At 52.3% G+C, this 26,789-nt stretch overlaps 2 protein-coding genes across 2 annotated transcripts; both read left to right on the top strand.

The window, feature by feature from the left end:
• Nucleotides 1-232: 232 nt before the first annotated feature.
• On the top strand, nt 233-18,809 carry SLC44A4 (solute carrier family 44 member 4). The gene is made up of 21 exons (XM_056127711.1): nt 233-272; nt 1,985-2,033; nt 3,095-3,168; nt 3,281-3,359; nt 6,214-6,313; nt 6,393-6,515; nt 6,652-6,712; nt 8,330-8,411; nt 8,493-8,576; nt 9,563-9,798; nt 9,888-9,987; nt 10,502-10,594; nt 11,328-11,433; nt 16,324-16,571; nt 16,655-16,749; nt 16,860-16,963; nt 17,254-17,327; nt 17,557-17,627; nt 17,714-17,808; nt 17,884-17,968; nt 18,653-18,809. Exons 1-21 carry the CDS (start codon nt 233-235, stop codon nt 18,772-18,774), a joined length of 2,121 nt encoding a protein of 706 aa, XP_055983686.1. The 3' UTR covers nt 18,775-18,809.
• A 332-nt stretch (nt 18,810-19,141) lies between these two features.
• NEU1 (neuraminidase 1) lies at nt 19,142-22,929 on the top strand. Its single transcript, XM_056127304.1, has 6 exons — nt 19,142-19,429; nt 19,837-20,029; nt 20,448-20,710; nt 21,393-21,575; nt 21,685-21,907; nt 22,216-22,929. The coding sequence occupies exons 1-6, from the start codon at nt 19,268-19,270 to the stop codon at nt 22,440-22,442; spliced, it is 1,251 nt and encodes a 416-aa protein (XP_055983279.1). The 5' UTR covers nt 19,142-19,267; the 3' UTR covers nt 22,443-22,929.
• Nucleotides 22,930-26,789: the final 3,860 nt, after the last annotated feature.

Consider the following 26,789-nt stretch of genomic DNA (forward strand, 5'->3'; position numbering starts at 1 on the left):
TAGAGCTGCGGAGCCCTTCATTTAGGCCATAGTCCAGGGGCCTCGGGAAGCAGCCCCAGGCAGGCCTGCCCTCCCTCGGGGCACTTGTGGAGCTGGAGCTTGGAAGGAGGAACTGGAGAATCGGGGACCACAGGCGGAGGTGGGGCTGTGACGTGTGGCAGTGTGGGAGGGCGGAGTTGGCAGCAGGTGAGTCGCCAGGTCTCCCGGCTCCAATCACTCCGGAGACTGAGCCATGGGGGGGAAGCAGAAGCTGGACGGGGACCCAGCGTTGGGTAAGCTGCCCGCCCCCCTGACCCTGCGGGAGTGCAGAGTGCGGAGGAGAAGGGGGCTCGGGGCTGCTCTGGAGCTGTGGAGGGGCTGAGCCCAGCGGGGAGGACCGGGGGATCCTGGTCCCTGAGGGGAGGGCCTGGGAAAGCAGCTGATGGAAGAAGGCAGAGGCGGCATCCTGAGAGGGGGTGCGGTCTGGGGCTAGGGGCCATTGCTGGGGGGCGCTGGGGCGAGAAACTGAGTCTCAGAGGCATTGTGGCTGCTGGGGAGGGGGCTTGAACCACAGAGGCAGAGCTTGAACACACCGTCCTGAGCACGACGGTTCTGCTGGGGGCGTTTGGTGTGAAGGAGCCTCGTGGGGTGGCTGGGACCAGAGGGTGTTTCTGGGGAGTGCCAGCTGGACTCACGCTTTGTGGGGTCTCTGAAGCACGCTCTGTGGGGTCTCTGAAGCACAGCAGGGGAATGGGCTCTGCTGGGATGAACCCAGAGTACAAAGCCAGGAGTAGCCCCTGAGTATCGTCACTTGTGGCCCAAACATCCTCCCCTCCCCTCAAAACAACACCCTGTTGGGGACCCTTTGAGGACACACAGCTAGGACTGTGGTGAGACAAGGGGACTGGGGTCTGCCTCGGGGGACGGTTGGGAAGGGAGCCTGTTTCCAGGTAACTTGAAGAATAGGAGAAGCCTTCTGGGGTTCCTGTGAAAGAAAGGAAAGGAAGGGCGGGGTGTCTGTCTCCAGAATCTCTGAGGAACTAGTGCTGGGAGCCTGTCCCAGGGGCCTGGGGATGGAGGGGAGCTTGTGCCTAAGGGAAGAGGGAATAGGGGAGCAGCTTCCTACTCTGAACTGCCGGCAGGGATGGGGGTGGGGGAGGCCGCCTGGGGTTTGGGCATCTCCTCTCCCTCAGTCAAGTGTCTGCCCCCCAGAGGAGGCTGCCAGAAACAGAGGATCAAGGGAACAAACAATAAGCTTTCTGCAGACTTCCTGGAGCGAGCAGCTTTCAGTCAATCATTGACCTCCCAGAGGACAGAGAGACTCTTAGAGGGACAGAGTCCAGAGCCCCTTTGGGAAGTGGACCCCACCCCTTCCCACACTCTTGCCTAACACTCTCCCTCTCTCTTGGGTGCCCGCTGGACCCGAGTCTGGCCCCGCCTCCTCGCTCTGTGTACTCAGGGAGGACCAGGAACTGGACACAGCCTCAGTGGCCAGGCTCAAGTATCACCGTGAATACTTTCCTGGAGACTGGCAGTGACCAGGGGTCCCTTCCGCTGGGGACCTCCCTCCCCAGACTCTGCAGGAGTTGAGCCTCTAACTCTGTTCCTTTCCCTGGTGGGCTCCAAGGATCCCCCCACGTAGAGTTCAGGGAGGGAAGAGCACTTGAGAGGGTTGAAGCCCACACCCCAGTTTGAGGAGACTCAGGAGAAGTGCGCCAGGTGGGACGAAGGGGCAGGGGACCCCCAGCTCCTTGAGGTGGGAACCAGAAATGGAAATGACCCCCAAAGGTCTGCATCCTCCATCCTGGTCTGGCCCCATGGAGCACTGCACCGGCGGCCAGCTTTGGTGCTACCTTTCCTGGTGTCCAACTTTACCACCTGCCAGTCCCGCTCCTGTCTGCCTTCCCTGCACTCCAGGGGGCTGGGAGGATCCTGGGGCAAGGGGAATTGGGCTGGAAGTGAGGACAGAGACCCCTCACTTTACACTCCCCCCTGCATCCCTCAGGGCAACCGGTCAGCTATGACCCGTCCTTCCGAGGCCCCATCAAGAATAGGTGAGTTCTGGGCCCTGTTCTGCTGTGGGCCTGAAGGAGGGGAGGAGCAATGGGGGTCGCAGTGCTTTTGCTTTATTTTTTGCTGCCATATGGTTAGAAGCTTGTTGGGGAAAATGAAAGTGCCCCATGAAAGTGATGCTGTGAAGGGGTGGGGGTGCAAAAGGGGGTTTTGGAGTGATGGGGACGTTTCTTCTGCTCTGGGCACTTTCTTTTTGTTTGTTGTTTGTTTGTTTGTTTGTGGAACACACCCACCGCTATTCAGGGCTTATTCCTGCCTCTGCACTCAGGGATCACTCCTGGTGGGCTCAGGGAACCATATAGGGTGTCAGGGATCAAACCTGGGTTAGCCACGCGCCAGGCAACCGCCTTACCCACTGTGCTCTCTCCAGGCCCTCTGGTCACTTTCATAGGGCAAGTCATCCGGCTAAGCCATTAAAAGTTGTGCATTTTTCTGTATTAGAATCGATGGCTGAGGGGGCTGGAGTGATAACACAGCGGGTAGGGCGTTTGCCCACGGCCAACCTGGGTTCAGTTCCCAGCATCCCCTAGGGTCCTCCGAGCACTGCCAGGAGTAATTCCTGAGTGCAGAGTCAGGAGGAACCCCTGAAAAAAAAAAAAGAATTGATGACTGAGGTACAGGAAGCAGGGTTCTATCCCTAGCATGATATGGTCTCCACTAGGGGTGGCCCCCAAACAAAAACATTTACCTATTTAGAAAATAAAAAAAAAAAATTTTGTTAACAAATATCTGACCCCCCCTGGAGCAATAGCACAGCGGGTAGGGCGTTTGCCTTGCACATGGCCAACCCGAGTTCGATTCCCAGCATCCCGCATGGTCCCCTGAGCACCTCCAGGGTTAATTCGTGAGCGCAGAGCCAGGAGTAACCCCTGAGCATCGCTGGTTACGACCCAAAAAGCAAAAAAAAACAAAAAAAAACACACAAAAAAACCCAAATATCTGACCCCCTCGACCCTACTATCATATAGGTTACCCCTCTCAAATCTCAAACCTTGGCTCGCGCAGGTCACATCCCCCTTCGCACTCCCCGTGTCTCCCGCAGGAGCTGCACAGATGTCATCTGCTGTGTCCTCTTCCTGGTCTTCATTCTGGGTTACATCGCGGTGGGGCTCGTGGGTGAGTTTCCGGCTTCGCAGGCCGACGGCGATGAGCTTGGCATCCAGGACCCCATCTGGGAACCATGCCCTGTCCTGCTCCTTGCTCTCATGATTCCTCTGTCTCTCTTCAGCCTGGCTGTATGGAGACCCCCAACAGGTCCTATACCCCAGGAACTCTACTGGAGCCTACTGCGGGATAGGGGAAAATAAGTGAGTACCAAGCACACTCCGTGGGCCGGAGCGCACACTTTGCATAAGGGAGTCCCAGTTCCATCTCTCGGTGAACCAGGAGGAACCCAAGTGACATTGTGTGTGTCCTGCAGACAAAGAGGGGACAGGAATGTTGGTGGGGAGAAGGGAGGTGACAACCTCAGCATCTCTGATGCTTCCTGGGGACTGAGCGATAGTACAGCCGGTAAGGCAGTTGGCTTGCATGCATCTGACCTGGATTTGATCCCTGGTACTCCCTGAGCCTGCCAGGAGTGATCCCTGAGCACAAACAGGTGTGGCCCAAATTTCAGAAAGGAAAACAGGAAAGAGTCTATGGCTTCCCTCCCTACTGGCTCAGTCACCCGTAGTGCCTGGGGAAACTGAGACGGAGGGGAATTTCTCTGAGTTTACCATATAGATCTCATGGTTCAGACCTCACAGCTCACCAGCTCACCAACCCAGCATGGGGAATGATACCCCGCACTTGATTTCTTAGGAACCATGGAACTCAGGCTGGAGTGAGGAGCTGCTTTTTACAGGAAGGGGGAAAAAAAAAGTCTGCCTTAAATCCTATCCAGGTTTTCTAGGAATGATCCCTCATAGAATAGATTTACAGAAAGGAGAGAGATAGTGAAGTAAGTTTATTTAAGAATAAGGCGGGAAGGGGCCTGAGAGACAGTTCAGCAGATAAGGCATTTGCCTTGCATTTGGTCAAGCAGGGTTCGATTCCTAGCATTCCATATGACCCCGAGCCCACAAGGAATGATCCCTGAGTGCAGAGCCAGGAGTAACCCCTAACCACCCACTGAGTGTGGTCCAAAAACAAAGAAAAAAGGAAATGAGGTGGGAAATGAAGGGAAAGAGTTTCCAGAACAGGTTTCTTCAGAGTGAGAAAGGACACAATGACTTTGGGTATGAGTATGAGTAGTTTTCTGTAATTCTTTACATAAGTAGACATTGTGCTTATTGTTTGATTAATTGGTTGGTTGGTTGGTTGGTTGGTTGGTTGGTTGGGGGGGCCATACCCAGCTGTACTCAGACAAGGTGTTGTTAGCTAGCCAGGATTGTTGGCAAGCTCCTTACCTGGCCCCTGATTTGAACTTTTCACTGGGAAAAACATTGAATGTCTGGTGGTCCAACTCTTTCTTTTTTAATTTTTGGCCCACACCTAGCTGTGCCCAGGGCTCATTCCTGGCTGTGCACTCAGGGATCACTCATGGTGGGGCTTGGGGGATCATAATGGGTGCTGGGGAAGAAACCCAGGCCAGCCCCCTCTCCCACCCCATGTCTGTTGGTAATGTGGTAGTTTTTGCTTCACAGAGCCATCCAGGGCACGCCTCCATCCTGGGATCCAGCTGTGCTCTGGGCCAGGAATTCTGCATCACAAAGGCTTTCCCAGTGCTCCAGTGGGTCCAGTATTTCAAAGACCTTCATGCCTTTGGTTTCAGTTTATTTATTTATTTTTTTCTGGGTATGCTTACAGTTCCCCCAACACCCCCATCTCTCTGCCTGAAATAGGCAGAAGGAAGCCTGAAATGGGCAAGGGGTAGTGACCTTTCAGACTGGTATCAGCTCTACCACATCCCCATTGGCCTCCCAGAGCCTCCCCACTGGAGAAGGCCCCCATCACTGGGAAGCAGTGTGATATGGGAGCGAGGGGCGGGGAACGCCCCCTTCCGGCTTGGGTTTTCAATATCAGACAAAACAAGGGACCAGAGCCATAGTTCAGCTGGTAGGGAGCCATAGTTCGGCGGGTAAGGCGCTTTTCTTACACATGTCTGACCTGGGCACTCCTTGAGGTCCACGGAGCCCACCAAGAGTGAACCCTGAGTATGGCAGGGTATGCCCCTCCCCGCCCTGCACCCGCTTCCCCTCAAAAAAGAAAAAGAAACAAAGCTTAATATAGCCTATAAATCTCTGGTATGGGTGAGAGAGCCCAGTAAAAATGCCCCACCAAATGATTCTTTGTTTAAGTCACCTTAAATAACAGTAGCCAGAAACAAAAGATGCATGTGGGGGAAGGGGGAGTCAATTAGAGGAGATCACCCGGAAAAGCCCAGGAACAAGGGCATGACTCTTATGCAAATTTAAATTGCTGACTTCTCTGTGAGCTGCAGTGTAAAAGGTTTAGTCTCTCAGAAGCCTTTGCAAGGGGTACCTTTCCCCCAACCTAGTCACTGGTGTCTCTTAGTGTAAGGGCACCCTGCAGCCCGCTTTTACAGCTCATCCTATGAAATCAATCATCCTTGCACCTAAAAGACTAGCTGGAGCTTGGGGGTGATGTCTGCCTCTCTCTGACAGTTCTGGATCTGAGTTCTGACACTGTTCTTCGACTCCGCAGCTGGGTGAGTTCTGGGGGTGAGGTCTGAGGCCGAGGGCCCAGCCTCTGAGCTTTGATCCCTTCATCTGACACTCAGCTACCATCCCAGCAGTGGCTGGCAGAAAATGGTCAATCTCTAACATTTTCAGGGCGTTGATTTTCCAGGCAGGCGGTGAACTTTACACACAACTCCACTTTACGCCAGGTGAGGTGGATACCATTATTTCACACATGACAGAACCGAGACTATGAGCAGTGACCTGACTTGCACAAGTCATTAAGCCCGATGGTGATTTAACCCCCACGTTCAGGCTGTTAACCATTTGCTCAGCTATGATGCTGAATGATTTGGAGGAATCTTCGGTGTCTCCCAATGTCCCCCAGCTAGACTGAGCTTTGTGAAGCCAGGAGTCAGTGGTTTGTATGTCTGGGGCATGGTGCGCCTCAAGCTTGAGACTGGCTGAGGTGGTGCAGGCCCTCCTTCCCCTCATGCTGGCCCAGGCCTTGATGGCTGCGTTTCCTCCCTTCCCGCAGAGATAAACCGTATCTCCTCTACTTCAACATCTTCAGCTGCATCTTGGCCACCAATATCATCACAGTAGCAGAGAAAGGCCTCCAGTGTCCCACACCTCAGGTCAGCCTGGAGGCCTGCCCCTGCCCCAGCTCTCCCCAGGGTGCAGGTATCAACCTCCCAGCACGCTCTCCACCCCCAGGTGTGCGTGTCCTCCTGCCCACATGAGTCATGGACCGTGGAACCGCAACAGTACATGCAGACAGTTGGGGAGGTCTTCACTACAAACAAGAACTTCTGTCAGCCAGGGGTACCCGAGAATATGGTGAGCCTGCCCCCAGAATCATCCCTGTGGGCAAAGAGGGCACCCATGCACAGGGCAGAAGGGGAATTAGACGACTGTGGAGATGGCATGAGGGGCCTCACTTCCTCCAGCTGTGTGTCCTGCTCTCTCCTTCCAGAATGTGCTCCAGAGCCTGCAACAGGAACTCTGCCCCAGTTTTCTCCTCCCTTCCAGTCCAGGTGAGAAGCCGCATTCCTTCCCCAGGCTCCATCTACTCCAATATTTTTATTGCCCCAATGAGGAAACAGATCCTGAGAGAGTAAAGTCACACAGCTGGTCTCTAGTGGAAGTGAAGCATGCTCTGGGCTCTGTGCTCTGTGCTCAGACTGTCGCTGATGTGTGGTGGGCACTGGGGGCAGACTCTGTAGGAACGAGGGTGCTCCCCATTTCAGCTGCGTTCTGGGTGAAGAGGTGAGAGATCATCACAAAGAGACTTGCATGAGAGTCTCCTGAGAACAGGGGAGGCCAAGGGGCCGGGCAGAAAGCACAGGGATCAAGGACACGCAAGACTCCAATTCTCCCCACAGCAATGCATGATGGCTTCCGAGCACTGCTGGCTGTGGATCTGGTGGTCCCAGGCCACCGTTAGCACTACACCTTAGGGATCTCACATTAAACTACCAGCCCAGAAGCGGGTAGGGCGTTTGCCTTGCACACGACCAACCCGGGTTCGATTCCCAGCATCCTATATGATCCCCTGAGCACTGCCAAGAGTAATTCCTAAGTGCAAAGCCAGGAGTAACCCCTGTGCATTACCGGGTGTGATCCAAAAAAGAAAAAAAAAAAGATTCCTGAGAAGCACTAGGAGTGGCCCCTGGGACCCCCTGCACAACAGTTAAGAGGCACCTCTCACCAAGGATGGGAAACCATGGGTACCAAAATGCACTTATTATTATTATTATATAATCCCTGATTTACAAAGTTACTGACAATTGAGTTTTAAGCATTCAATAATTCAACACCAATCCCTTTACAAGTGTCAACTTCCCTGCACCAGGTATTCTGAGCACCACCAGGAGTAATTCCTGAGCGCAGAATCAGGAGTAACCCTTAAGTATCACTGGGTGTGGACCAAAAACCAAAGAAAACTTTAGGAAACGAAGATAGCACAAGTGGCTAGCATATGTCTAGCATATTTTCTATCCCCGCAACATATGTCTAGCATATTTTCTATCCCCGCAATTCCAGGTGTGGTCCCTGTGGGTTTATTTATTTTTTTTAACTATAGCATGAGAAAAGACATCTACTGTCTCTGTAAGTACACCAGGAAGGATCTCATATGTGTTCTAAAGTCAGATGGTTCGAGATGCACTTAACAGGTGTTTGAGAAGGTTTCCTGGAGCAGAGAGAGGGGTCTGGAGTGGAACGAAAAATAGCAAAAGGGATTTCTGGGGGGAGACCTCAGAGTACAGACAGCGGCAGTATGGCCCCCTCTGGGGCAGAGCCTATGCTGTGAGCAGCTGTGCCCCAACCCCTGGAAGCATGTGCTTATGCTGTGTCCTTTTGCCCACATGCTGACAGAAGGTGGCTTGGAGGGTGGACAGCTTGTACAGAATCCAGGCCACAGAGGCCAAAGGTCTGAGCCCAAAGGGTGCAGAAAGAAGAGAAAGGGGCCACTCGGGAGACAGTGAAGGAAGTTGGCTTAGATTCACAAGCCAGGAGCACTCTTCACTGGGGTGTGGAGTGGGGAGCACCTCAGGAGGTGGAGCCCGTCTTTCCTACTGTGGGGGGTGGGGCAGAGACTTCCAGGCAAAGCTCTGACCTTCCCTCCCAGTAGCCTGGTCCTCTCCCTGCAGCTCTGGGCCGGTGTTTTCCATTGGTCAATAGTACTCCTCCTGAACTCCCAGGGATCATCGGCAACACCACCCAGGGCATCAGGTAGGTACCGCCACTGCCACCTCTAGCCTGCGCTCCTTCCTGCTTACCCATGACCCATCTGGGCCTGCTTCTGCCCCACAGCGGCCTTCTAGACAGCCTCAATGCCCGCGATATCAGCGTTAAGATCTTTGAAGATTTTGCCAAGTCCTGGTACTGGATTCTCATGTGAGTCAACAGATTCCCCTCCCAGCCCCCACTGTTCTTCCCTTCATCCCATCTGATCCACCCAAGTCCAAGATCTAAAGGAGAGACTTTAGACAGAGGAGGGAGAATCCGAGCTTATAACGAACCTCAAGCCCCAGTGAACAAAGTGGGTCTGGGCCAGAGAGCACAGAACAGCTGACCCAGTATGCTTGGTCGCCAGTGCCCCCCAAGTCAACAAGAAGTGATCCATGAGCACAGAGCCAGGTGTGAGGCCTGAGCATCGCTGGGTGTGGCTCAAACAGGGGGTCTTGGGGCCGGGGAGATGCTCAAAGGTCTGAACCTGGGACTGGAGTGATAGCACAGAGGGTAGGGTGCTTGCCTTGCATGTGGCCTGACCCAGGTTCGATTCTCAGCATCCCATTTGGTCCCCCAAGCACAGCCAGGAGTAATTCCTGAGTGCATCATCCAGGAGTAACCCCTGTGGATCACTGAGTGTGACCCAAAAAGCAAAAAAAAAAAGAAAATAGGTCTGAGCCATGCTCTGCATGTGAAGGGCCTGGTTCTGATCCCCAGCTTTGCATGGTCCTGGCATCACTAGGAATGATGCTTCAGCACAGAGCCGGGAGTAGCCCCTGAGCACCACAGGGTGCAGCCAAAAAACTCCAAGAAAGAAAAAGGGGAGGGGGGCTGGAGTGATAGCACAGTGGGTAGGGTGTTTGCCTTGAATGCGGCCAGACCCGGGTTCAATTCCCAGCATCCCATTTGGTCCCCTGAGCACCGCCAGGAGTAACTCCTGAGTGCAGAACCAGAAGTAATCCCTGTACATCACCAGGTGTGACCCAAAAAGCAAAAAGAAAGAAAGGAAGGAAGGAAGGAAGGAAGGAAGGAAGGAAGGAAGGAAGGAAGGAGGGGGTCCAATCAGGGGACACGGGGGAGGGGGTGTGTGAGCATCTGGGGAGCCCAGAAAGGAAATCCCTGAGGGGGTCTTACGGCTCCTCCTCCTGCAGCGCCCTGGGAGTGGCCCTGGTCCTGAGCATGGTGTTTATCCTGCTCCTGCGCCTGGTGGCCGGGCCCCTGGTGCTGGTGTTGATCGTGGGCGTGCTGGGCGTGCTGGCCTATGGCATCTACCACTGCTGGATTGAGTACCGAACCCTGCGGGACAAGGGCCTCTCCATCGCCGAGCTGGGCTTCACCACGAACCTCAGCGCCTACAGCAGCGTCAAGGAGACCTGGCTGGCCGCACGTGAGTCTCCCAGGGCTCTCACCTTTAGCTGCCCCAGGCCGCCCGGCGCAGCCTCCCTGACTGGCCCTCTGCTCCCTTGTCCCTTGCAGTCATTGTCCTGTCCGTGCTGGAGGGCGTCCTGCTCCTGCTGCTCATCTTCCTGCGCCAGCGTATTCGCATCGCCATCGCCCTCCTGACGGAGGCCAGCAAGTCAGGGCCTGCCTGGGCAGGACAATGGCTAGAGGGTGGGGGGGTGGGCCTAGAACACGGCGCAGGAAGGCTGCGAAGAGCCAGGGGGGAGAAAGGGCAGACTAGCTCAATGGTTGACCCATTGGTGACCTCAGCCTCCATTTAGCCTGCTGTAAAATGGGGAGAATAAGAGATCCGACCTTGGAGGGTTGTCGTGAGGGTTAAATGACGGATCTCATAGGGTCCTAGAATGGAGCAGGTGCCCCGTGAGGGTGTGCTTGGGGGAAGTTGGGCGGGATGACGGGAATCCTGGTGGAGGGACGCAGAACCTGCAAATGGGGCCCTAGAGGATTCCCATCATTTCCCCCAAGTGCCTCCAAGGGCCCCGAGCTCCACCCGTCCAGGGGGCCAGCCTGGGGGAGGCAGGAGCAGGCCCTGGGAAGGGTGGGTGTGGGTCTGGACCAGAGCCAGGCTTTTGAGAGGACCATGGGGTGGGGGTCAGGTTCTGGGGGTTCACAGCTCTCGTCTCCTGCAGGGCTGTGGCACAGATGATGTCGACCGTATTCTACCCGCTTGTCACTTTTGTCCTCCTGCTCATTTGCATTGTATATTGGGCCATGACCGCCCTGTATCCTTTGCGCATGTGTCCAGGCCTCCTGGAGTCCTGGGGATAAGGAGCACTCCTTATCCACAGTGCACTTGGGTGCTTCCTTCTGGGAAAACCCCCTTCTGACCCACAGAACAGAGTTCAGAGTGAGCACAGATGGGGTTCCACCCTCCGTGCAGTCGTGGCCAAGAACCCCGTATAGGGTCACCACGGAGGGAACCTGTGGCTCTCCCCTGTACAGACATGTGACCATGAAACAGACACAGACACCTGAGAGACTCAAGGGAGTCTTAAGGGAGAATTAGCAGCTACCTCACACCAAATTGGGTCTAGCCAGGGTTACCTGCAGTATGCACCAATGACATGGGAACGATTTTCTCATCTGACATATACAAACACAGTAACAACAAAGTCTCACGACGGAGACGTTACTGGACCCGCTCGAGGAAATCGATGAACAACGGGAGGACAGTGACAGTGACATATACAGTGTTGCTAACATACATAATGATTGGTGCGATCAGTAACTAGAACATTCTGTTTTAGAATCCATATTAGACTTCTGTTTTAGGTCCCTGTCTTGTTTCTGCTCCAGCAACCAGTCAGGTCTGTCTCTTGTGCTCTGCTCTGGCCATAAGTTTATGACCTGTTCATCTGCCCAGCTCCTAGAATGGGTCACTCGGAGGTCCTGCTCCTGCTCCTTACCTTCCTTCTACATCATCATGTCACCATGCTTTCCTTGACTCCCCTCTGGGTACCTGGCCACATCAGGACAACCCCAGTATGTCGTATGGGCACCGAACATCAGCCTGCCTGGCTGTGAGAATGTATTGTTGAATGCATCCTGCAACCCCCTGCAGGTGAGGGGATTTGGGATGAACATGGAAGGGGGCACCCATATGGCTGAGGGAGGAACCTCAAGAGCCACTGGTTCAAATCCCTCATTGTGCTGAGGAAACTGAAAACCAGTGAGGCCAAGGGGCTGAGTCAGGATCACACTGCGAGTCCGACTCCAAGTCTGATCCTTCCTCTGAGGTGTTCATGATGCGAGAGAGGAAACTGAGGCTGAGGGAGGAGGCATGTTGTGTCTGAGCACAGGGCTTGACCGGAAAGCACATACCAGCTTCTCTATCCCTCCCTGGGCATTCCTCTGCCCCTGTATCCTGGGAGTCTCAGTCCTTTGTCTAGAAAATGGAGAGAATTACAATACCTGTTCCTCAGGGTGGCTGAGATTAAATGACATTGAGTACATAAAACACTCAGTACCATGCCTGGCACCTGATAAGAGCTGATAACAGCAGATAGGTTTGGTGGGTTGGTTTTTTTCTTTCTTTCTTTCTTTCTTTCTTTCTTTCTTTCTTTCTTTCTTTCTTTTTGGGTCACACCCAGCTATAGTCAGGGGTCACTCCTGGCTCTGCATTCAGGAATTACGCCTGGCGGTGCTCAAAGGGACCATATGGGATGCCGGGAATTGAACCCAGGTTGGCTGCATGCAAGGCAAGCGCCCTCCCCGCTCTTCCATAGCTCTGGCCCCAGATATGTTTTGTTTAGTTTCTTTTTGTGTGTGGAGTGATAGCACAGCGGTAGGGCGTTCGCCTTACAAGCGGCCAACATGGCCGACCCGAGTTCGATTCCTCCGCCCCTCTCGGAGAGCCTGGCAAGCTACTGAGAGTATTCGATATGCCAGACACAGTAACAACAAAGTCTCCAATGGAGACGTTACTGGGCCCGCTCGAGCAAATCGACGATCAACGGGAGGGCCTTTACCTTTACCTTTACCTTTTTGTGTGTGTTGAGTGCAGGGGAGCTCACAGGCAGTGCTCAGGGGCCTGGGGTCAGGGATCTCCAGGACTACTTAGCAATGCCCCAGGAACCATGTGGTGTTGGGGATGGAACTAGGGTCTTACTAGGCAAGTGTCTTAACTTCCTACTTATTTCCCCGCCTCTTAGTTTTTTTTTTCTTTTTGGGTCACATCCGGTGATGCTCAGGGGTTACTCCTGGTTCATGCACTCAGGAATTACTCCTGGCCATGCTCAGGGGACCATATGGGATGGGTTGCTGGGAATCGAACCCGGATCGGGCTGTGTGCAAGGGAAACGCCCTACCCGCAGTGCTATCACTCCAGCCCCTCCATCCCTTAGTTTCTTTTTTGTTTGGGGGCCACACCTGGCATTGCTCAGAGCTTGCTCCTGCCTCTGAGCTCAGGAATCACTTCTAGCACGACTGGGGGAACCATATAGGGACCCAGTCAGTCACACGCAAGGCAAGAATCCTACCCTCTGTACTTTCCCTCCAGCCCTAGTTTCTTTTTTTGTCTATGATACCAGGAAGGAAACTAAAGCTTCGGGGGGAAGGTGCAATGTTTCTTTTTTAGGGGCCACCCCTGGCAGTGCTCAGGGCTTACACTGGCTCTGTTCAGGGATTTCAGGGATCAAACCCATGTCAGCCACATGCAAGGTAAGCACCTTACCCACTGTATTATTTCTCTGGGCCCTAGTTTCTATTTTTTCTTTTTGTTGTTGCTTTGGGGGCCCACTCCACAGTGCTCAGGGATCACTCCAGGTGGATTCAGGGGACCATGCAGGGTGCCTAGGATCAAACCTGGATCAGCCTTGCGTAAGGACAAGCTCTCTAGCTGTACTAATGCTCCAGCCTCTCTAGTTTCTTAAAGTTCTCTTCCTGGGAGTAGCGCTAGGAGACAAGCAGGTGGGATTCCCTGACCTGGGGGAGAAGCAGAGTCCCCAAACTCTCCCTGTGAGATTTCCAGAAAGCAGAGCTGGATTTACTGTCCTCAAAGCTCTCCAGTCCCCTCCGACCCCCAGCTGAGCCAGGATGTGCTCTCAGGCATCAGCCTTATTCTTAGTAAAGGGGGTGGGGATGGGGGGGACAGCTAGAATGGAGCTCCGTGGTAGCATGCGATGGCAAAGCAAACATGAGGCCCTGGGTTTGGTGCCCACCACTGAGGAAAAAAAAAAAAGATAACAATTGGGGCTGGAGCAATAGCACAGTGGGAAGAGCGTTTGCCTTGCACAAGGCCAACCTGGGTTCGATTCCCAGCATCCCATATAGTCCCCCGAGCACTGCCAGGGGTAATTCCTGAGTGCGTGAGCCAGGAGTAACCCCTGTGCATCGCTAGGTGTGACCCAAAAAGCAAAAGAAAAAAAAAGTAACAAAAGGCTTATTGACATTTCCAGAGACCCCAACAATATGCCAGGGACTGTGAGTCAAAGCCCCAAGTGCTATGCAGTGGAGATAACACAAATCCATAATCATATTCAAAGTAGAAAGGTTATTTTAAATAATAATAATAATATTGTTATTATTAAATCTGAAACGTGAACTCAGTTCCAGGAATGGGTTTGTTTTGTTTTGGAACCATACCCAGCTGTGCTTGTGTTTTGGGACCACACCCAAGGTTTATTCCTGGCTCTGAGTTCAGAAATCATTCCTGGGGATGCTCTGGGATGCTCTGGGTGGACCACCTCTCCAGCCGCGTTTTAGGAATTACTAACATTTCTGGGCCAGAGTGATAATATAGTTGGTAGGGCGCTTGCCTTGCATGTGGTAGACTTAAGTTTGATTCCCAGCATCACACATGATACCCTAATTCTGTGTGCAGAGCCAGGAGTAAGACCTGAGCCCAGGTGGGTGTGGGAAATTAAAAAAAAAAATAACCTTCTATCTCATTTTCTGAAACAGGTTACCCCTTATTTCATTTTATTTTTTTGGTTTGGGGCCACACCTGGTGGTGCTCTGGGCTTACTCCTGACTCTGTGCTCAGGGATCACTCCTGGCAGGGCTCAGGGAACCAGATGTATTACCAGGTCAGTGCATAAAAGGCAAGTGCCTTTCCTGCTATACAATCTCTCTGTCCGCAGGAAACTTTTTATTATCAAAATCTTCAGTCTCCCACAGCAGTAGAGAATTTCTGGCTCTGATTCTACAGCCTTCAAATTTGCTGTGCCCAACTCAGCCCTCCAGTCCTCTCCCACACTCGCATTGCTAAGCGTTCGAGGATGCTGGAACTGAACCCAGGGCCTTATACACAGAAGCTTGCCTCCATCACTGGACTGAATTGCAGTTCCCCTGTGCTTTTATTTCCTGAAAGTATTTTTGTTTTTCACTTGAGGCCACCGGGGCTACTTTGAGCTCAGTGATCAGGGGTTGCTCCTGGCAGTGCTCTGGGGACAATAACATGAAGGGATGAAACCCAGAACTCGGGGATGCAAAGAGTTTTCTCTGGCTAACTGAGCTAACTCCCCAGTCCTTTCTAGGGTGTTTGTTTATTTGTTTTTTCCCACTTTAAACATCGTGGCTTACAAAGTTGTTCATGATGCATTTGTTACAGGCATTCATTACTCCAACCCCAATCCCTCCACCACTGTCATCTTCCTTCACCATTGTCCCCATTTTCCCAACCACCCTTCAAGTCTGCTCCCGTAGCAGGCCCAAAATAATTTATTATATATTGCTTATTAGCTCTAAATGGCTAATGGAATTATCTATTTTTATTTTTGCTTTTTTGGGTTACACCCGGCAATTTTCGGGTTACTCCTGGCTCTGCACTCAGGAATTACTCCTAGCAGTGCTCAGGGGACCATATGGGATGCTGGGAATCGAACCTGGGTCTGCTGCGTGCAAGGCAAATGCCCTACCCACTGTGCTATCGCTCCAGCCCCGGCTAAAGGAATTTTCAAAAAAAAAAAAAAACACCTTGGTAAAGGAAAATTTGTGAAAATTGTTATATGTCAACAATATGTCAACATGGGGACATTAAGCCCTCCTCTGAAGGTTTGCTAAGCTGTTGTTGCGAATTGAACCTTCTGTGTTAACGTTTTTGTTGATGAAGTTTAGTTGGCTTCTGTTACATTCCATCGATCCTTGTGAGCTCCTACTGGGTCTTCCTGGAGTTTTGTTGAGAGGGAAGGAGGTTTCTTTTGTTCCATTTGTTTTTTGCACTGTACCTGCAGGAGTTTGTTCCCAGTTCTGTACTCGGGATCACACCCAGCAGTGTTGGAGACTAGGCAGAGCCCTATGGAACTGAGTTCCCGGCATGCAAAGCGCATGCTCAGGGCTTTGAGCTATCTCAGTGGCCCACTCACTCAAGGACCTTTTTTTTTTTCTTTTGGGACCATACCCAGCTGTGCTCAGGGTTTACCTATTCCTGACTCCATGCTCAGGGATCACTGCTGGTGATGCTCAGGGAGCCATGTGTTATGCCAGGGATTGAACCCAGGTCAGCTATGTGCAAGGCAAGGGCCTTATCCATTATGTTATCTCTCCGACATCCCCCAACTCAGAACTTTTTAAATCTATAACCACTCAGGGATGAAGAAATAGTACAACTGTTAAAGCCCTTGTTCTATACACATCTGATCTGAGTTCAATCCCCAGCACCCCCCAAAGCCCCCTGAGCCTAACTGGGAATGATTCCTGACAGCAGAGTCGGGAGTAAGCCTTGAGTACCACTGGATATGGCCCACAAATTACCAAAAAAAAAACAAATTTTTTTTTAAATGTATGGCCACTTGGGCCAGGGAGACAAGGCCAAATGGCTAGAGCTCCCGAGGTGGGGCCACCGGGGCTTGGCCCAGCAACTCTAGGACTTTTCTGTCCATGGGGAGGCTGAAGGCCACCAGCGAGGCTCACGTAGGAGGTGGTTTGATGAAATTCTGGAAGGAAGATCCCATTTTGCTCCCTTCCCTGGGTTTGTGAGCCGACTACAACTGAGCCTCTCTTTCCCTTCCAGAACCAGTCTAGCAGCTGCCCAGGGGAGATGTGCGTCTTCCAGGGCTACACGTCCACAGGCCTGATACAACGTTCTATCTTCAACCTGCAAATCTACGGAGTACTGGGGCTATTCTGGACCCTCAACTGGGTCCTGGCCCTGGGCCAGTGTGTCATGGCTGGGGCCTTTGCCTCCTTCTACTGGGCCTTCCGGAAGCCCCAGGACATCCCTACCTTCCCCCTGGGCTCTGCTTTCATCCGAACACTCCGGTAAGCCCAGGCAGGCTGGGAATCATGACCCTGGGCATCCTGGGGGTGCCAGCACTGCCTCTGAATAACGAAGCCCTCCCTAGTTACCACACTGGGTCCCTCGCCTTTGGAGCCCTCATCTTGTCCCTGGTGCAGATCGCCCGGATTGTCTTGGAGTACATTGACCACAAACTGAGAGGTGGGCCCTAGGCTGGGGGATGAGGAAGGGGTTTGTGAGCTGGCTGAACCGCAGGGTCCTTGTGGAGGGGCCACCAGGGCCAGTGATTAAATGTGCACCTCTTGTCCCAGGAGCCCAGAACGCCCTGGCCCGTTGCATCATGTGCTGCTTCAAGTGCTGCCTCTGGTGTCTGGAGAAGTTTATCAAGTTCCTGAACAAGAACGCATATATTATGGTGAGTTTGCTGCGGCCTGGGCTCCTGGATCCAGGGTCCATACGCAACTGCCAGTATTCTCAGTCAGGTAACTGTCCACTGTCCTTTTTTTTTTTTTTGCTTTTTTGGGGTCACACCTGGTGATGCACAGTGGTTACTCCTGGCTGATGCACTCAGGAATTACTCCTGGCAGTGCTGGGGGATCATATGGGATGCTGGGAATCGAACCCGGGTTGGCCGTGTGCAAGGCAAATGCGTTACCCACTGTGCTATCGCTCCAGCCCAGGTAACTGTCCTTTCCACCTACCCAGATCGCCATCTATGGGAAAAACTTCTGCATCTCAGCCAAAAACGCCTTCATGCTGCTCATGCGGAATGTTCTCAGGTCAGATAACTCCCTTTCCCCTCCTCCCTCCCCCCCCCCTCATCCGCCCCTGCGTGGGCCGCCCTGCTCAGGTTCCCAGTGAAAGAGCAGCTTCAAGGGTGTTCTGGGCTCAGAAGGGCTTTGTTGCCTGGTTAGCACAACTCTCCTCTGCATCTGGCCCAGTGCACAATGCAGCAGTTCCCAGCCAAGCCAGCCAATCAGCCCCAACGTAGCCCAATTCCTCCTACAGGGTGGTGGTCCTAGACAAAGTCACAGACCTGCTGCTGTTCTTCGGGAAGCTGCTGGTGGTTGGAGGTGTCGGTAAGGACCAGGACCCAGAGTTGTGGCACAGACGGCAGGGTAACCAGCCGCAGATTGCCAAGGAGTGACACTTACCTTTCCCACAGGGGTCCTGTCCTTCTTTTTTTTCTCCGGTCGCATTCGGGGTCTGGGTAAAAACTTTGAGAACCCTTCACTCAATTATTACTGGCTGCCCATTATGGTGAGTTTCTCCCCATCTCGACCTCCTCCCCTCCAACTTCCGCCAAAGGGTACTAACCAGCCTTGTGCATTCCAGACCTGCATCGTGGGGGCCTATGTTATCGCCAGCGGCTTCTTCAGTGTTTTTGGCATGTGTGTGGACACGCTTTTCCTTTGTTTCTGTGAGTGACACCCTCCACTACTTCTCCCTAACTGCAAGTTTCCAGACTCATCAGGACTTGAATATTGTTTTTGGTTTTGAGGTCAGGGCTTGCTAACCCTGCTATAGTCAAGGATCACTCCTGGCAGTGCTGGGGACAGAACCAGGGTCACCACATGTAAGGCCTTACCCACTACACTATCTTTCTGGCTGGCCTTTATAAGTAAGACTTAGCACATCTAGAAATAACGAAGTTGTCTTCTGAGAACTCCAGGCAAGTTCGGGGAAGAAAGAAAGAAGTGAGCTCCCAGGCTAGCAAGCTCTCCCAAGTCTTCAAGGGGAAAGGTTTCTGCTGTCAGAAAATCTAAGGTTAGAAGTTAGAAACAAAAGTTCCTGACAGGTAGCCATAGTAATGTCGCTGCTTGCATACATCTGGTTTGTACTAGACACTGTTACTGACATCCATTCCCCCCATCCATTCTGATCACAATAGGAAATATAGTATTGACAGCATTTCACAGATGAGGAATCTGAGATGACATAACTCGCTCAATAGGTTACAAAACTGACTCTCATGTCCAGTAGTTGGTGGCGCAAACTGGCTTGAAACTGAAACAGGCATCTTTGGCTCCAAGTGGAGGATTCACCAGGGAGTTGGGGGTGGGAGTGAGGGTTTCCCCTCTAACTTCTCTATCTTGTGGCTCAGTGGAAGACCTGGAGCGGAACGACGGATCCCCAGCCCGACCATACTACATGTCCAAGAACCTCCTGCAGATTCTGGGCAAAAAGAACCAGGTGCCCTCGGGGAACAAGAAGAGAAAGAAATAAAAAACTCAGACCTGACGCCCGGCCCTGAACAGCTTCCCAGCTTCATTCCGTCTTCCAGATCTCGATTTTGTAGTAAAATGATTTTATTAAAGAATACTTTGTTTTCTCAAAAAGCCTGGGTCCACTTACTCCCGCCCTCGGCAAGTTCACCTCTTCCCCGCCGCCTGAGTCTTTAAAATAAGCCCCGCCCCCACGTGAGCCCAACCACGAAGCTCCTGGGCGTAATCGTCGGTCTTTCCCTCAGCCAATAGGCTTTCCCGCCGGAGGTCACGCGCTCCCAGGTTCCACGAGAACCAATAGGAAGGACGTGTCGGGATTGAGTAAAAGCCTTGCGCCTGAGAGCCAATTAGAGTCGTGGAAACGCGGCCGTGCTACGCGGCGTGGGGCGGGCCTGGAACGTGACACCAGATCGCTTAAAGGGCCAGGGTCAGCTGACCGACTCCGAACCTGGTCCAAGCCCGGGGGTCGTGGTGGCGGCCACCGCAAGGGAGCAATGACAGCGGGCCGAACCGCCACAGGACCCCCGAGCAGACCCGGGGCACCGCATCTTTTTGGGTTCTGGGGGTCCTGTAGGGTTCAGGTATTTGCCACGACCATCCTTCTGTTGTTGTCTCTGGCGGGATTCGGGGCCACAGCGGAGAATGATTTCAGTCTGGTGAGTCGCTCACGGCATAACCCCTGGTCCCCCAAGATTAGGGCTGCCGACGCCCCTCTCCTCCGCTGGACTCCTCCTCCCAGACCCGATTCTCTCCCATCCCTTCTTCTTTTCCCGGTCCCTACCCTCCCTCCCTCCGTCTCCTCTCTCCAGCTCCTTCCCCTAGGGAAGCCCCCTTTCCCCAGACTCCTTGTCACCCCACTACCCCCCACATCCTCTCCCCTGCTCCGGGACCCCAACGTCACTCCGAACATGCCTCTGGTTCCCCTCCGCGGTTCTGGAACCCGGGTCCCTGCTAGTGATCCCCACCCCCTGCCTCCCGGAGACTGTTGCGGACCAGCCTCTGTCCTTGGGTTCTGAGATCCGGGACCGAGTGTTTCCGTGTCAGCTGTCTCCTCCCGTCCCAGGTGCGGCCGCTGGTGACCATGGAGCAGCTGCTGTGGGTGAGTGGGAAGCAGATCGGGGCTGTGGATACCTTTCGCATCCCGCTCATCGCAGTCACCCCACGAGGCACTCTCCTGGCCTTTGCTGAGGCCAGAAAAATGTCTTCGTCGGACGAGGGAGCCAAGTTCATCGCTCTGCGGAGATCCGTGGACCAGGGTATAAAGAAGACTGGGTGGCAAGAACCAGGCTAGGTTGGGTGCAGAGCCTGACCTCCCAGAGGATGGGGGGACTTGGAGGTCTTGCGGAGAAGGGGCAGGCATTCCAAGGTAGTGAGGTGGAACTGGGATCACCTAAAAGACCGTGCTAATGTTTATTGAGCACCTCTCTATCCCAGACTCTGTCCCAGATCCCACCCTTGCAAATGGGGTAATGGGGAGGTCTTTGAGCAAAGGCCAACCTGTGTGGCTGGATGGAATGAGCAAAGGCAGAGTCCATAGAGATCAAGAGATAGCGAGGGACAGGTCCTGGGGCCTCCTACAGCCTCAGGCCCTCACTGGTGGTGGAAGCAACAGGGTGTGGTGGAAGAGGCACCTTTAAGAGGGCACAGCTGACATTCCTTCCCCTTTTCCTTCAGGCAGCACTTGGTCTCCTACAGCCTTCATTGTAGACGATGGGGAGACCCCCGATGGGCTGAACCTAGGGGCAGTGGTGAGCGATAATGAGACGGGAGTGGTCTTCCTCTTCTACTCCCTCTGTGCTCACAAGACTGGCTGCCAGGTATCCTCCACCATGTTGGTGTGGAGCAAGGACGATGGCCTCTCCTGGAGCCCACCCCGGAACCTCTCCTTGGATATTGGAACGGAGATGTTTGCCCCCGGACCCGGCTCTGGCATTCAGGTCTCTGTCTGTTTTATGGAGAGTCTGGGAGATGCCCCACGTGAAGCCCTCTAGAAGGAGAAGGTCCCGTGAAGTCAGGTTTTCTATCTTAGACACGGTTCCTTGGAAGAAAGGGACATCCTGAGAGGCAGCTAGAGAAGATGAAACTTTCTCAAGGGCTTCCCATTCGGGGATTGGCAATAAGGACTTCCCTGGGGCCAGTGCAAGTCAGAGACAGGTACTCCTTCTTTTGAGCAGACATGAGCCTGGACCAGCACAGATTGGGTTTATGCTCCCACACACCCCTGTATCCGGGCTCTCTAGTCCCAAGGATGACCCGTCCCACAGAAGCCTATTCTGAAAGAGCTTCTCTTTTGGTCTGTGGGCCACGCCCAGTGGTGCTCAGGACTTATTCCCGTCGCTCTGCTCAGAAATCACTCATGGTGGAGCTTGGGGGACCATATGGGGGTACCAGGGATTGAACCCAGGTGGGCTGTGTGCCAGGCAAGCACTCTACCTGCTGTACTATCTTTCTGGACCTGAAAATGAGCTTCTTAAGTCAGCCACGGGGGGTGTCTGGGAAAAACTTCAGGATCTCAGGGAGCAAGACCAGAACTGAAGGGAAGCAGATATGGTCATCACCCGGCAGGGTTCCCTGCCCCTCTTCTGAGCCCCCTGAGCACCCCGGCCTTCTTCCCCACAGAAACAGCGGGAGCCGAAGAAGGGTCGGCTCATTGTGTGTGGCCACAGGACATTGGAGCAGGATGGGGTCTTCTGCCTCCTCAGTGATGACCATGGTGCCTCGTGGAAGTATGGGACTGGGATAAATGGCATCCCCTATGGCCAGCCCAAGCGGAATTATGATTTCAACCCTGATGAGTGTCAGGTCAGAAATCCACGTGTTCTCGTCACCCAGCTGACCTGCCTCGCTCTCTGCCACCGGCTCTACCCTGCCCTGCCCTGGATATTCCTGAAACCCTGTCCTCTCTCCTCAGCCCTATGAGCTCCCTGATGGCTCCGTCGTCATTAATGCCCGGAACCAGAACAACTACCACTGCCGCTGCCGAATCGTCCTCCGCAGCTACGATGCCTGTGACACACTGAAGATGCGTGACGTGACCTTTGACACTGAGCTCATAGACCCCGTAGTGGCCGCAGGAGCTGTGGCCACCAGCTCTGGCATTATCTTCTTCTCTAACCCCGCCCACACAGAGTTCAGTGAGTCTGGGCAGGTGGGGGCCCCGGGATGGGGGTGGGGCACCCCAGTCATCCAGGCCTGCACAGAGCCTACCCTTGCCCAACCTTTTTTTTTTTTTTTGCTATTTTTTGCGGGGGGGCGGGGGGGTCATACCCAGCAATGCTTAGGGGTCATGCCTGGCTCTGCACTCAGGAATTACTCCTGGTGGTGCTTGGGGGACCATATGGGATGCTGGGAATCGAACGTGGGTCAGCCGAGTGGAAGACAAACGCCCTACCCTCTGTGCTATCGCTCCAGCCCTTTGCCTGACTCTTGTTGCTCTCCCCAGGGGTGAACCTGACCCTGCGCTGGAGCTTCAGCAACGGCACCTCATGGCGAAAGGAGACTGTACAGCTATGGCCAGGGCCCAGCGGCTACTCCTCACTGGCTGCCCTGGAAGGCAGCCTGGCCGGGGAGAACCGGGCCCCCCAGCTCTACGTCCTGTATGAGAAAGGCCGGAACCAGTACACAGAGAGCATCTCCCTGGCCAAAGTCAGCGTCTATGGGACACTCTGAGGGGCCAATGGCCGGAAGGGGTGGCCTGCCGTGGGTCTGAGATCCATTAGAGGGGAGCTAGTCCACCTTCCTGCAGGCACAAGCTTTTTGCAAAGCCAGCTTCTCTTGGGCAGGGACATCACTTCTTTAGGACTTGTGGGCTGGAAAGTCCAGCTTCCGCGACCCACACAGGAGGTGCTGCCCTTACCTGAGAGTGCTCCCCACACTGGGCTGGGTCTGGTCCCCGGCCTCCTTCGGCACCATCACCTCCACCCCCAGGACAGTGATTGGTCTTTGGGCAGGGCTTGTTGGACCGGAGGATGGAGTAAATGTGAACTCAGGGAACTGGGGAAGACGGAGCTTCTCTCAGGGCTCAGATACCAACCCAGAGAGGTCTGGTGAAAGTCGCAGGCCGGGGTTTCAGGGTAAGAGACTAGATGCACCATCTGATCTATTTATAAATCAAGATTTTGTAACTTAATGTTTTTAATGAAGGAGAGTGAACATTTGTAGAGTCTCTGTGGTTCTGTCTGTGCACATCTTTATGCCTCACATATACTTGAAAGATTCAGAGTGAATTTGAGGAGAGCTGGTATGTTTATTGCCTGTATTTTTTTTTAATTTTTAGTTTTTTGGTCTTTTAGGGTCACACTTGTCAATGCTCAGGGGTTACTCCTGGCTCTGCACTCACAAATTACTCCTGGCAATTCTCAGGGGACCATATGGGATTCCAGAGATCAAATCCAGGTCAGCCGTGTGCAAGGCAAATGCTCTACCCACTGTACTATCGCTTTGGCACTTGCTTGTTTGTATATTTCACATGGCCAACCCCGGCATTCTATATGGTCCCCAAGCACTGCCGGGAGTAATTCCTGAATGTAGAACCAGGAGTAGCCCCTAATATCATAAGGTTTGACCCCAGAACAAACAAACAAAAATACATCTTTGCAAATCCCTTCTTCTTGCTTTCATTCCCTCACCCTTCCCCCTGCTTTTTGGGTTATACCCAACCAATCAGCACAGGGGTTACTCCTGGCGGTGCTCAGGGGACCATATGGGATGCTGGGAATCGAACCCGAGTGGGCCACGTGCAAGGCAAACACCCTAACCGCTGTACTGTTGTTCCAGCCCCCTTGCTTTTATTCTTGTCGCAGAAAAACTGATTTATCTTCATAGATGTTATAAGTAGGAAGAAAAGCCCATATGGTATTTTTGTTGGTTTGGGGGCCACATCTGGTGGTGCTCAGAGCTTATTCCTGACTCTGCGCTCAGGAATCACTCTTTGGGGGACCATATGTGGTGCCACGATCAAACTTGGGTCAGCCACATTCATAGCAAGTTCCCTATCCACTGTACTATCTCTCCAGCCTCCATAAGGTATTTAAAAACCTGCTTTGGGGTTTCCCAGGTTCAATCCCAGCACCACATGGTCTCCCAAGTATTGTCAGGAGGGATCCCTGAGCACAGAGCCAGGAATAAATAGCTGCTAAGCACGGTGAAATGTGACCCTGAGTTTTCAACTCCCCCCCTCCCCCAACCAAAAACCCCATCTGATTTGGCCATGGATAAGGCTCACTCATGAGCACATGCCTTGCATGCCCTTGTCTGAGCTTCAGTATCACAAAGAACCAAAACCTGCTGTTCCATGTCTCTAAGAAAGCAAAGCTATGGTCCATGAAATAGGTAGCAGGTATGTAAAAGGTATGTAGGAAGCTCCCCTCAAACCGGCTGTAGAAGAATCCAGCACTCTGACAATTATGTGAGCAAAATTTTTTGCTCACAATATTTGCCTTCACCCTAAGGCAAATGATTGTGAAAAGGACCAGGGCAGCCTCAGGGGAATGTAAGATCTTAATTCCCTCTGCAAAGAAAATATGCTGCCTACAGGCTGGAGAGATAGTAAAGTGGGTAAGGCACTTGCCTTGTACACAGCCAACCTGGGTTCAATCCCTGGCATCCCATATAGTCCCCTGAGCACGGCCAGGAGTGGTTCCTGAGTGCAGAGCCAGGAGTAACCCCTGAGCACACCAGGTGTGACCAAAAAAAAAAATAAAAAGGAAAATATTATGCCAAGATGAGATGATCAGAATGTTAGATTGTGGGATAAAAGCACATAATTTAGGATTTTAGATAGATTACTGCTTCTCTAAGAAGTGTTAGGGTGGAATGGGGAGATAGTTCAAACCTTAGAGCCTAGCAGGTGTGAGGTCCTTAGTTCCATCCCCAGTGCATCACCCCCTGAGCTCAGCCAGGTGTGGCTCCTAGGAAGGAAAACAGAAAAAGAGTGCAGGTTTAAGGCACTTGTTTTGCAGGCAGCCCGCCGTGGTTTCATCCCTGACACAGCATATGGTCCCATGAGTACTGCCTGTTATCCTGAGCAGAACAAGGAGTGAACCTCGAGCACTCAACAGGTGTGGCCCAAAAATAAACAAAATAAAAAGGAAAGACAGGGTCACAAAGAGGGTTCAAGGATTGGAGTCCATGCTTGATCCCTGGTACCGCATGGTTCCCCCAAGCACTGCTAAGAGTGTCCCCAAAAAACAAAAAGTAATTTGGGGTCAATGCTATAGTATAGCAATAGGGTGTTTGCCTGGCATGTGGATGATTTGGGTTTGATCTCTGGTACCCAGTATGCTCCCCACAGCCTCTTCAGGAATGATCCCTGAGCACAGAACCAGGCGTAAGCCCTTTTTTGGCCCAGGTGTGGCCAAAAAAGACAAAAAAGTAATTAATTGTTTTTTCTTTTTGGGTCACACCTGGTGATGCACAGGGGTTACTCCTGGCTCTGCACTCAGGAGTTACTCCTGGCGGTATTCAAGGGACCACATGGATGCTGGAAATCGAACCCAGGTCAGCCACGTGCAAGGCAAAGGCCCTACCCGCTGTGCTATCTCTCCAGCCCCGAAATTAATTTCTTTAAAAAGGGTAATTATAAATAAATAAATAAAAAAGGATAATTCATTCCACCTGATGAAAGAAATGGGCCTAATTCTAGTATATGTAAAGATATGGTGTAATTTTATTATATTTTCATAAATAATTTGATACTTTATTGATTTCTATGTTTATTTTGCCCACATCCCTCTGAGCCCATTATAGATAGTTATTATTATTATTATTATTATTATTTATTATTGGGCACATTAGTGGTGCTCAGGAGCTACTCCTGGTATTGGTCATTAAGCTGGTTTAATCCCTATACTATCTGCCCAATGCCAACCACCCCACCCCCAACCAGCCTTAAGTATCCCATCTCTGTGCATAAATCTTTGATGCTCCATAACCATAATATGCCATTCCACACCCAAGATATTAACCATAATTCAATGGATGTGACCCAAAACAAAAAAAAGAAAATATGATGCCTAGATGAGATAATCACCTCACCTAAGGGGCCAGGGAGAGAGCTCAGGTGGATCACATACTTAGTACCTAGTTGATGTTCAACTAACGACTAACAAATGTTTCACAAATGGGGTCCAGAGAGACAGTGTAATGGCTTAAGGGGCTTGCCTTGCACACAGCTGACCTGGTTTCAATCCTAAATATCCTATATGGTCCCTGGAGCACTGCCAGGAATAATTCCTGAGTGCAGAGCCAGGAATAACCCCTGAGCACTGCCTGATATGGTTCAAAAACTACAAGAAATTTTACAAATGTCTTATTTTTAGATTGTTCAAATCAGCATCCAATTGTACTTCACTTTTATTTTTTTGCTATTTTAATCTAATTAATCCCACTTCCTCTCCTCTTTTGCCTTTCGTGTGTGTGTCTGTGTGTGTGTGTCTGTTTACCCTCTAAGCCTAAATGCAGTAATTTGTCCTGTAGAACTTCTGTTCACTGCATCTGTCTCTTTGCTTTCTCTCATCAACACTGTTCAATCATCCTGAAGCACCGTTTGTTTGACAAAGGCAGGATAGATGCTTCATTTCTTCCGTTTAATTGCCAATTCTTTGAGTGAACTTCTGCAATATTTACCTTGGCCAGTAAACCACATCGTTGCCTCATAGGAGACAGAGGCAGAATTTTCTAGCCTGCAGGAGGAGTACAGGAAGGAAGCACCTCTGAGAGAGAGCTGGTGGAGCTGTGGGTCTGCTTAATAACGGGGAGCATGAACACACTGTCAGCCCTCGCGATCCCCGGGATCTCTTGGCTCTGTTTGGGGTTTTTGGTTTGTTTCTTTTTGTTTTATATCTGGCGATGCTCAGTGGCAGTTCCTGGCTGTGCACTCTGAAATTACTCCTGGAGATGCATGAATGTGCTTGGGGGATCATACAGGATGTGGGGTTCAGCTGCATGCAAAGCACGCTCCCCACGTGGTGTACTATCTCTCCAGTCCCAAAGAACTCTTTGTTCTAAATCTTCAGA

The sequence above is a fragment of the Sorex fumeus genome, unplaced genomic scaffold (assembly GCF_029834395.1).
Source record: "Sorex fumeus unplaced genomic scaffold, SorFum_2.1 ptg000063l, whole genome shotgun sequence".
Taxonomy (NCBI): Eukaryota; Metazoa; Chordata; class Mammalia; order Eulipotyphla; family Soricidae; genus Sorex; species Sorex fumeus.